Below are 12,468 nucleotides of genomic sequence, written 5' to 3'. Positions count from 1 at the left end.
GTTGGCCGCAGATAAAGTCTTAATAGTGGGTGATTTTAACATCCATGTTGATAATGAAAAAGATGCATTGGGATCAGCATTTATAGATATTCTGAACTCAATTGGGGTTAGACAACACGTTTCAGGACCTACTCATTGCCGAAATCATACTTTAGATTTAATATTGTCACACGGAATTGATATTAATCGCATTGAATTCTGCATCAAAGTGATGATATCTCAGATCATTATCTAGTCTCGTGTATACTCCAGATAACTAAAACTGTAAAACTAACTCCTCGCTATAAGTACGGTAGAACCATTACTTCTACCACAAGAGACTGCTTTGTAAGTAACCCTCCTGATTTATCTGAATTCCTCAGCATATCCGATAGCTCAGGAAAACTTGATGATTCAACAGAAACTATTGACTCTCTTTTTTCTAGCACTTTAGATATAGTTGCTCCTCTGCGGTTAAGAAAAATTCAGGAAAACAGTCCGACGCCGTGGTATACTGAACACACTCGCGCACTGAAGAGAGCACGACGAAAAATGGAACGCAACTGGAAGAAAACAAAACTAGAGGTTTTCCGTACAGCCTGGCGTGAATGTAACATATCCTATAGAAAAGCATTAAAAACAGCTAGATCAGATTATTTTTCATCTTTCTTAATAGAAAACAAACATAACCCTAGGTATTTATTCAATACAGTTGGCTAAATTAACGAAGAATAAAGCACCAACAGGTGCTGAATTTTCCCAACAGCACAGCAGTAATGACTTCATGAACTATTTTACTACCAAGATAGATACTATTAGAGATAAAATTGTAACTATGCAGCCATCCGCTACAGTATCGCATCAGATATGCTATAAATCTCCTGAGGAAAAATTCCATGCATTTTCAACTATAGGAGAGGAAGAGTTGTACAAACTTATTAAATCATCGAAACGGACAACATGTATGTTAGACCCTATTCCATCTAAGCTACTAAAAGAGGTGCTTCCAGAAGTCATAGATCCTCTTCTGAATATTATTAATTCATCACTATCGTTAGGATATGTCCCCAAAACTTTCAAAATGGCTGTTATTAAGCCTCTAATTAAAAAACCTCAACTTGATCCCAATGAATTAAACAATTACAGACAAATTTCAAATCTCCCTTTTCTATCAAAGATACTAGAAAAGGTAGTGTCCTCACAATTGTGTTCTTTCTTAGAGAAAAATGGTATCTGTGAGTATTTCCAGTCAGGTTTTAGACCGTATCATAGCACTGAGACTGCTCTTATTAGAGTTACAAATGATCTTCTCCTGTCATCCGATCGTGGATGCATCTCTCTATTAGTACTACTGGCTCTTAGTGCTGCGTTTGATACTATTGACCACAATATTCTTTTAAATAGACTTGAAAATTATGTTGGCATTAGTGGTACTGCACTGGCTAGGTTCGAATCGTACTTATCTGACTGGCATCAATTCGTAGCAGTAAATGACGAGGTATCATATCAATCACAACTGTAGTATAGAGTACCTCAAGGCTTAGTACTAGGGCCATTACATTTTACACTTTATATGTTACCCTTGGGAGATATCATCAGGAAACATGGTGTTAGCTTTCACTGTTATGCTGATGATACGCAGCTCTATATTTCTTCACGGCCTGGCGAAACATACCAATTTGAAAAACTAACAGAATGCATAGTTGAAATAAAAAATTGGATGGCAAGAAATTTTTTTGTTGCTAAATTCTGAAAAAACAGAGGTGTTAATTATTGGACCTAAAACCTCCGCATGTAATAACCTAAAACACAGTCTATTACTCAATGACTGCTCTGTCAATTCGTCGTCATCAGTCAGGAACCTAGGTGTGCTACTCGATAGCAATCTTTCCTTCGAAAGCCACATTTCTAGCATTTGCAAAACCGCTTTTTTTCATCTAAAAAATATATCGAAATTACGACCTATGCTCACGATGTCAAATGCAGAAACGTTAATCCATGCGTTCATGACCTCAAGGATAGATTATTGTAATGCTTTATTGGGTGGTTGTTAGCTCCTCAGTACTTGAGCGAGCTCTTATCATATTATAGTCCCTCACGTCCGCTGCGTTTTCAAAATTCCGGCAATTTGATAGTACCTAGAATATCAAAATTAACTGCGGGCGGCAGATCTTTTTCACATTTAGCGCCCAAACTCTGGAACAATCTACCTAACACTGTTCGGGAGGCACACACACTCTGTCAGTTTAAATCTAGATTAAAGACCCATCTCTTTAACCTGGCCTACACTTAATACATTTCATAACCCAAATCCGTTAAAGGATTGTTAGGCTGCATTATTTAGGTCAACCGGAACCAGGGACACTTCCTATAACACCTGATGTACTCGTTGCATCAGAAGAAGAATGGCATCTACACTAATATTAGTATCTTTCCTTCTTTTTCTGAGGTCACCGTAGCCACCTGTATCCAGATCAGACAGTCACTGCAGTCCCCCGGATCTAGTCCTTGCCCATCAGCACCCAGAGATATCCTCTACAGCCCTGAATGTCAGCAGAGACCACATCAAAGACAGATCATCAGTGAAGACCTCATTACCTAGATGGCCATCGACGCAAGACAGCGAAAACCAGATGAGTCCTCTCAAATCTGATTTTGTGGCAACTTGGAACTCTTGCATCTACATTAATATTAGTCTGTTTGTTTCTTATTCCCAGGTCACCATAGCCACCAGATCCAGTCCGTATCCAGATCAGATGGTCACTGCAGTCCCCCCGGATCCAGTCCAAACCAAGAGCAGATGGTGGATCAACACCTACAGCTGAATGTCAGCGGATACCGTGTCAACTAGATGAGCCCCAGAGACAGATCATCAAGAAAGAACTCCTACCCTAAACGGCCACCGGCACAAGGCCATGGGAACCAGATGAGTCCTCCCCAATTTGACTTTGTTGCAATATGGAACTCTTGCATTATTATTGACATTTTATTTTATTATTTTAATACTGTAAGGTTGCTTTGACACAACTTGTATTGTAAAAAGCGCTGTATAAATAATCTTGACTTGACTTGACTCACGTCCGCTGCGTTCTCAAAACTCCGGCAATTTGATAATACCTAGAATATCAAAATCAACTGCGGACGGCAGATCATTTTCATATTTAGCGCTGAAACTCTGGAACCTAACACTGTTCGGGAGGCAGACACACTCTGTTAGTTTAAATCTAGATTAAAGACCCACCTCTTTAACCTGGCCTACACTTAACACATTTCTATAATCCAAATCCATTCAAGGATTGTTAGGCTGCATTAATTAGGTCAACCAGAACCGGGAACACTTCTCATAACACCTGATGTACTCATTGCATCAGAAGAAGAATGGCATCTACTCTAATATTAGTTTCTTTCTTTCTTATTCCGAGGTCACCGTAGCCACCAGATCATGTATCCAGATCAGACGGTCACTGCAGTCCCCCGGATCCAGTCCGTACCCATCAGCACCCAGAGATAACCTCTACAGCCCTGAAAGTCAGCAGAGACCACGTCATCTAGATGAGCCCCAGAGACAGATCATCAGTGAAGACCTCATCACCTAGATGGCCATCGACGCAAGACGTGAAAACCAGATGAGTCCTTCTCAATCTGACTTTGTGGCAACATGGAACTTTTGCATCTACATTAATATTAGTCTTTCTTATTCTGAGGTCACCGTAGCCACCAGATCCAGTCTGTATCCAGATCAGATAGTCACTGCAGTCCTCCGGATCCAGTCCGTACCAAGAGCAGATACTGGATCAGCAACCTACAGCCGAATGTCAGCGGATACTATTTCAAGATGAACCCCAGAGACAGATCATCAGTAAAGAACTCCTAACCTAAACGGCCGCTGGCGCAAGGCCATGGGAAACAGATGAGTTGTGTGCAATTTGACTTTGATGCAACATGGAACTTTTGCATTATTGACACACTATTGTCCTATTTTAATATTTTAATACTGTAAGGTTGCTTTGACACAACTTGTATTGTAAAAAGCGCTGTATAAATAATCTTGACTTGACTTGACTCAATGCGTGAACTCAAGGTCACACAACAGTCAATATCGGAGAGAAATAAAACATTCAAAAATTATTTAAATGCAAAACCGAAATACTGACTACTATACTGTCCTCGATTAAGAAATTCAGATGGCAGGATTTAGTGTTGCTGTTGACTTGCAGTCTCTTTTTAATGATAGGCTGTATGCGTTTGTCAATCCAACCTGCTTGCTATTTGGGGAATGAACTATGATTGGTAGAACTCTCTTCGCAAAATGCATACAGGTTGGTAGGTCTGACAATGTTTCCAACAGGACTGCCACCAGCAGAAATGATGATGGAGAGGAAGCTGTGGTGGACACTAGACAGAATACACCTTGACTTCATCAAAATGTAAGCAAAACAACAGGGTAAACAACAGCAGCACAATCAACATGCAACAACCTGCTATTTTGACGTGGGAGACACTGTATACACCTGGGGCCTCATTTATAATATATATTATATAATCATGGTCTTTGATGTAGAGAAGTGTTTAGAGCTTTGGATGTTAACTGGTGCTCTATTGTAATGATTCCGAATCCCGGTCCTGGAGAACTCCCAACACTACACTGCATGCAGCTAACTGGTTTCAGATCTCCACCTTGTACACTCCACCTGAGTAATGTCAGTAACATATAATAGAGCAGTGTGTCTCATTTCTGGTCCTGGAGTACCCCCAACACTGAATGTTTTTGATGTATCTTATCTGACACATACATTTAATGATCTTGGAGTCTTCATGAGTTAAATCAGACGTGTTTGATTATGCAGTGTAGTGTTGGGGGTACTCTAGGACCAGGACTGAGAACCACTACTCTATTATATGTCAATGACAAGGTGGAGATCTGAAACCATTCAGCTGCACACAATTTTAAGATAATTCATGATTTATAAATAAAGTAGTTGATCAACTATTCAGTTGACAGCAAAAGGAGGTTCTGAAACTGTATCTCAAGTGCTATCTCAATCTGGCATGGGTGCTCAACCTCAGGATACTGCTGTTGTGTCAGTGAACTGTGATACTACACTGCAAAAACCACTCAGTAAACCAACAATACCCGAGTTGAAACATGGAAAAAAAAAAAAAAAAAAAACATTCAAGTAATCTTGGTTGAATTGCTGAAAATGTTAAAAAGCTAAATTATTCAACCTTTGAGTTATTAGAATACAGTTTGAATTCTCAATAAGTTTTTTGTTTTCCCTTAAGAAGTATTTTTCATATATTGTCTTGTAAAATAATTTAAGGGAATCCTCAGAGTTAAGTAGGCGGGAATGTTGTATATGCATAGTAATACTAAGGTTAAGGATGAACCTGGGAAGAGGGAATTTAGAAAATCTGCTTAGGTCCCCCAAAATGCTACTGTAGGGCTAGCCCTGATAGTATGGCTCTGGGGTCTCCAAACTCAGTTCTTGAGGGCCGGTGTCCTGCAGAGTGTAGCTCCAACTTGTTTTAACATTCCTGCCTGGAAGTTTGTAGCATGCCTAGAAGTCTACCGCATCAGTGCTATAATTATTTACCTTTACCTTTTAATTTATTTTAAGATTTTCCTTATGTGTTATTTACCAAGCACCTTACGTGGAAGCTCTGCAATTTCGTTGTACTCGGTGTACAATGACAATAAAGCATTCTATTCTATTCTATTCTATTCTATTCTATTCTAACAGGGTTCCCACATCTTGGTTAACTTCAAATTCAAGGACCGGTAACACTTTATAATAACTTTCATTAATAAATCATTAGCAAACATTATGTAATGCTTAACAGATCATTAGTTAATATATATTCACATATCTAGAAATGTGAAATAATGTGTTTGTTAATGTTTACTAATAAATGTATTCAACATTACCTAATAATTAACATTTAATGTAAATTAAAATGCTTACAAATGTCATTAAACTTTAATTCATATGATCATGCACATCTTGAAAATCTACAAATCATTTTAACAGATGTTCTACAATGATTAAAAGCTTTTGAATTTTTTTTTGCTGTTTTTGAGGGGTGATACGGGTAGGGTTAGGGACAGGTTTGGTGGTATGGGTAGGTTTAACGGTTGCGTAAGGGATCCGCAGTGTACGGGGCCAATTTGATGACTATAAAGCAACATGATTCAATCTTTTTTTTTTTTTTTTAATTGCATTATTTTGATAAATAAAAAAATAAGTATTTTCTTGAAATACTGATTCAAGGAATATTCTAATGATACAAAATAGTATGTTTTGCACTCAAATGCCAATGTGTGTTATGTATTTACCAAGCATTCAGCTAAACTGAATCAACCACCCTTTACATAAACGTTGTTACAGTAGCTAAAAGTCCAGTACCAATAAAGATACTAAAACAATATGTAAATGTTTACAAACATTTACAAATAATGAATAGTCTCAACTTTAGATTGGGTACTGCAAAAACTGATTTGTACTGATTTGTAAAGATGTGTAAATACGGTGAATTGAATTCTGTTCAATTGGGACACTTTTGTGCAATCAATGACTGCTCATTAAGGCACTGATGATTAGTAAATGTTTATAAACATTTACAATTGATGAATAGTTTCCACTTTAGATTGGGCACTGCAAAAAACATTAACAAATGATTAATAAGTGATTTAAGCAAAATAGTAACATTTAAGCAAATAGTAAAAATATTCACAACAAAGACCAAATATATGACCTTTACCTACTGTGATTATGAGTTAATGAATATATTAACATGAATAATTTGTGAAGTGCTTAAAATTACTAATTAAGCTATATTTTCACATTTGTAAAAATGAGCACTAGCTAATATGTGAACTAAATGATATTTGTAAGCATTCAAAAGTACATTAACAAATAAACTTGTAATCATTGTATAATTTCTGTTAAAATAATTAGCAGATTTTTAAAATGCATTGAAAGTTCAATGACATTTGTAAACATCAACTAATGATGCATTAAGCATTATGTTTGTTAATGATGCATTAATGACACTTTTAATCATTGTAATCCATGTCAAAACCATTTGAAGATAAAAAAAAGCATGATCATATGAATTGAAAGTTTGATGACATTTAAGCATTTCAATTTACATTAAATAATGATCTGTTAATCATTTGTTAATGTATAATACGTTCATTGGTAGTAACACTACCAAACACATTATTCATATTTCTAGATATGTGAATATATATTAAGTAATGGTTAGTTAAACATTATATAATGTTTGTTAATTATTTATTAATGAAATTTATTATAAAGTGATACCCAAAGACCTTTTAAGGACTTTCAAGGACGTTCCAGGTCCAATACCCTCAAATTCAAGGACTTAATGTGTGGAAACATTTCAAATGAGAGCAAGGTTACATTGTGTTACCTTGTAAGACACATTATTACAGTTTTCAGGTGTCAAACACAATTATGCAAAAAAGCATTTTTTGGCCATATGATAAAGATCTGATAAGTCTATTTGTCGTAATTCTGTTTTGCATAAAACTGAAAATATTTGGTACATCCTATACTGTATTCTAAAATGATCTGATATTAACTTTGCATGGATTTTATTGAAAAGAGCGCAGGCTCATGTAACCAGATGTTTTAAAATATATGAATATGCTTTTACGTTTTCTTCTTTGGTGAGCTAAATATATCTTGAAACTTGCATTTTCAAGGCATTACTTTGTAGTGGTTTCAGCCTACTTTTGCAATGTTTCATGGTGTGTCTGTGAAACGTTGAGGTAATATCGTAGTAGTTCTGTGGATGCGTGAACATCATGGCAACGTACAACACAAAAGTACCTCATGCAGGAAACAATACGTAAAGCACAAACTTTCAAATATTTCAAGGACCCGTAAGAACCCTGTAGTTAGACATTGATTAACTGGTTCAGGTGTGTTTAATTAAGGTTAGAGCTAAACTCTGCAGGATACTAGCCCTCCTGGACAGAGTTTGGAGACCCCTGGTATGGTCCATTTTAGGGGTGGCCAAAAAGACTATTGAAAATCAGTCAGTGCTATAAAAAAATGACAGGTAAAGCTTCATATTTGTCATGATATGTAAATAATTCATTTTGATTATGATGCAGTTCACGTGGAAGCCACAGGGTGGCGCAAATAATAAACAAGTGGTTGGTCGAAAACCTAGAACATGTCTGTTGTGTATGCTCTCTAAACCCATATCAAAACAATATTATTAGCAGGCTACTTTCTATGACCCATTGATTCTCACCCTGAAATAACACCAATTTTGTTACTTTTATTTAAAAAAGGCACAAGGCTTTGGACGGTTCACACACTGACTAATGTGACTTAGTATAAAAAGAAATTAAACCAAACAAACCCAGACAGCAGTCGCAACTCAGTCATTCTTGAGAGGTGGGATAAAACAGGGTGCAAAATTGAAAAAATAAAACTTTATACTCAAAGGAAACTACATTTATGTATCTTATATGTACTAAGCTACTGAGCTATGCTTTGATACAACCTCCCAACTTTTCTCTTTTTTTTAAAAAAATGTGTTTTTTAACTTGGGATGTGTAATATAATTTCAACTTTATCTTTAACAGCTTTCTAGATGTTTTTAACATTTCAAAACACATTCTCATGTTAGTAGACAGATTACACTTTCACATGTGACCAACAATTCCACAACAAATATAAAATATCATAATGAAATATCATCAAAATATTCATCTGATGGAGGTGACAGAACTGACGGAGTTGACACATCTGACGGTGTTGACCAAAACCTGAATTTGTAGTCATTTTAACTATCAAAAACCTTGAATCAATTAATTACTGTATTAAAACAACCACAACAAACAGTGAGTATGTTATTGTTTATAAAGCTTCTATTCAAGAGTCACATTTAAGTATTTTGATATATTATTGGAACACAAAATCTTACGGTGGTGACATCTGACGGTGTTGACAAATTTGCCATTTCTTTCACAAAACTAATGGAGTTCATGTAGTAGACATTTTGTTTTTTTTCTGTTGATGCTAGAGGCTAATGGAACCTGCTTCAGGAGAATAAAATGGTTTGAAGATTTCAAATAATTTTCTCAGAAATTGGATGTTTTGTGTTGACATATCATAGTTGTGACACACGAAATATTAACATTAGAATTAAAATATTCTAAAACTATAAAACTTAGCAGAGCCTGTGTGACATTGATGTAATCTGCAGAAGAGGACTGTGGCAAGGGGGTCCTTTCAAAGTGATAGCCCCTGATATTCCCTGATTTTATTACATTTACGTAATGTCTGACGGTGTTGACAAAAAGTGAGGACACACCTTCGAAACCTTATTAAACACATGTCTGACTGAAAAACAACCTTGCTTTAATATGAGATATTAAGTGTTGCCTTTGATAAAACAAGGTCTTTTTCATCATTAAATTTTTTTTTAATCCATTTTATAGCATATGAATGAATAAACCCTTCTCTGTGGACACACAGTTTTAGATGTAGTGAGAAGACAATAAGTGTCATAGATTTCACATAATAATGAGCAAATGAAATTGAAGGGGATAATTGTGTTAAATACATTCTATTATTAATCCCCATAGCATTTACAATTGAAAATATGTTTTATTTTTAAAACTAATAGCAGTTATAATTGGTGGACATGTTTTGTCCCATGTCTCAAGAATGACTGAACTGCAATAAAATTATGATCGCCAAATATGCACATTTGTCTGTCAAATATTACAAAGCTCATAGTTTCATACAATACATTTTATTAACGTACAAAGAGCATAGTCAGTTACTTTATATAAGAATTAGTCAACTGTGAACACAGAGCCAAAGCCTAGAATATGAGACAAGACAGCAATTTTTGTTACTACCAGTGAAGAAGGAGAATGCTGGTGTATTAAGTTCCTAAACCAAAAAGCATGTAAAACTAGACTTTTGAAATTACATTCACAAAGACTTCCCAAAATAGTAAAAAAACACCACAACTATTGCCAACGTTTCTTTTGCTGGGTAACTACACACAAGAAAAAAAGGTAGATGGTAAAAAGGTAGAAAAAGACAGGACTTTGTAATAATTCAGTTAAAATGCAAAAAGGGGGGGGGGGGTATAGTATTGCGGTGTATTCATTTCTAGTTATCTTCCTCTTCATCACTAAACACTCTCTTATATCTGCGCTTAGCTGGGGCAGCAGGACTCTCTTGGTCTGAACCGATGTTATTCCTGGATAAAGGATCCACATCCGAAATATCTATGGGAGAGAGAAAGAAAGAAATAAGTCACCTAGATAAACTGAGGAATTGCACACACTTTGCACAGCAATTCTAGATGTTTTTATTTATTTGGTACACATATCAAAATTTTACGAAGACCTTAAATAACTCATCTTACATTTGTTTAAAAATAAATATTAATTAAAACATGTCAGTCCAATCCAGTCACTGCATCTTTTTTCTTAACCATTGTGAACAAGCAATATAGGTTTACAAGTATAAAAGCTACTTCTCTGGACCTGCCTAATTTCAAACTGCTTTATAGGGGACATAAACTGAGAAACCAAAATTCCATTGACCTTTTGCCACATAGGAGGTCATTGTACTATAAAACAACCTGTAAGTTTCAGAAGACAAAACTTTCACGTTAGTCTAAAAACAGCTTATATTGAAGCCAGTCTGCCAAAAATGACTTGTAAAATGGTTGTTGAATGTGCCACATTTTATGACGTAATAATGTTGCGAAACACTGCCTCCACAGAAGATGATCAACACCTGCTTCTACATCACTACCTGTTTAGCCCCGCCCACCAATTCACTAATGTAGCGTAAATAACGAGAGGCAAATGTAAGGTCCAAAACGGTCTTTGCATTGCTTTACCTTTGATTTATGTATTTATGCATTTGAACCTAAATCACAGCAGCGTTTATCTATGAAGGATGTAGGCTGTCAAACATACACAAGTGTTACCCAATCATACCAGTGGGCGTATAATTCCAAGTCTACATTCCACCACGCCTATTCAAACAGAGCGTTCCGAATCATACCAGTGGGCGTATAATTCCAAGTCTACATTCCACCACGCCTATTCAAACAGAGCGTTCCGAATCATACCAGTGGGCGTATAATTCCAAGTCTACATTCCACCACGCCTATTCAAACAGAGCGTTCCGATGAGGGGGGTCAAAACAAGGACAGAAAATTAGGGCTGTGTATTGGCAAGGGCCTCACGATACGATACATATCACAATACATGGGTCACGATACAATATATCACAATATATTGCGATACAATAAATATTGTGATATATTGCAATAGTTTGTATTAGTATGCATGTCACATTGACAACTTGATAAAGTCGGCAGACGAATTAAAATTCCAATTCCAATTTATTTTCCATCCATTCCAATTCATTAGAATTGCAGTGTGATTGAACAGAGTAGCCAACGTTTTTCCCAACACTTTAGCCTACTTTGTGTAATAACGAAAACATTTATTTCAGTGAAAAAATAAGTCCAAAACTCTCTATTTTAACATTTTGAACAATAGGGCTCAACAATCTTTTTTTTTTTTTTTTTTTTTTTTTGTGTTTTAATTTTTCTGATAATCAAATGAAAGCATAAACATTTATTTATTTTTAATCAAATGAAAAATAAACCTTTTAATTTTTGGCAAACAAACAGAGGTTTACTGTTAAAATCAATACATGGAAGAAAAAATATATTCAGTTTAAAACATTTAAATAATAATTGTTTTTTTTCCTACAATAAAGTGGTTAATCTTGTTGTAATATTTATTTTTATCATATATATTGTTTTATGTAAATTATTTAAATAGGAATATATAAACACTTACATTATACTGTACAAAAGTAATACAAGACAGGTTGCCGTGACAGGTTGCCGTGAAGTTTCTGTGTGTATAGTATGATATGATGCTTTCTCAAATGAAATGGTAAAAGTGACACTCACAGCAGCTTTGGAGATTAAGTTTATCTGTTCATGTGAGATGCAAAGGCCAAAAATTAGCAGGAGCATCGCGCGTGCTTCACTATGCGCGTAGTTATAAAAAAAAACAAAAAAAACAAACAAAAAAAAACCACGCGTCTCCACCATTCATACATACAGAGGCAAACGAAACATGCAGGATTCATATTGAAACGGTCTTTTTGCATTTCAGTTTTGACAGACACTAATCCATATTGCAATTTGAATTAAGTGACAGACCAACTCTTGAATTATAAATCCAAAAATCGACGATTTGGTGGCATTCCGCGCTATAGTAGATTCGCTTTTTATGAATGGAGTCTGCGATCACGTCTGTGTTTTCGCGGAGGAGACATTGTAAACGCGCGACCATGTAGAGACAGAAATGACATGCCTTTGTGTAAATAAGATAAATAACATACGGCAGTTTAGCTTGTTTAATAAAAGAACAATGTTTAGACCTGTTCTATAGGA

General features: G+C 35.6%; 1 protein-coding gene across 1 annotated transcript in view; it reads right to left on the bottom strand.

Annotated features, from left to right (window-relative positions):
- Nucleotides 1-9,758: 9,758 nt before the first annotated feature.
- Nucleotides 9,759-12,468, bottom strand: part of timeless (timeless circadian clock) — a 71,055-nt gene continuing 68,345 nt past the window's right edge. Inside the window, exon 18 of the mRNA XM_073825530.1 lies at nt 9,759-10,264. Within this exon, the coding sequence (XP_073681631.1) occupies nt 10,146-10,264 (119 nt within the window). The 3' untranslated portion in view covers nt 9,759-10,145. The remainder of the gene's footprint in view (nt 10,265-12,468) is intronic.

The sequence above is a fragment of the Garra rufa genome, chromosome 20 (genome assembly GCF_049309525.1).
Source record: "Garra rufa chromosome 20, GarRuf1.0, whole genome shotgun sequence".
Classification (NCBI taxonomy): Eukaryota; Metazoa; Chordata; class Actinopteri; order Cypriniformes; family Cyprinidae; genus Garra; species Garra rufa.
The sequence above is the reverse complement of the archived record's forward strand: the minus strand, read 5'-3'. Positions and strand labels throughout refer to the sequence as shown.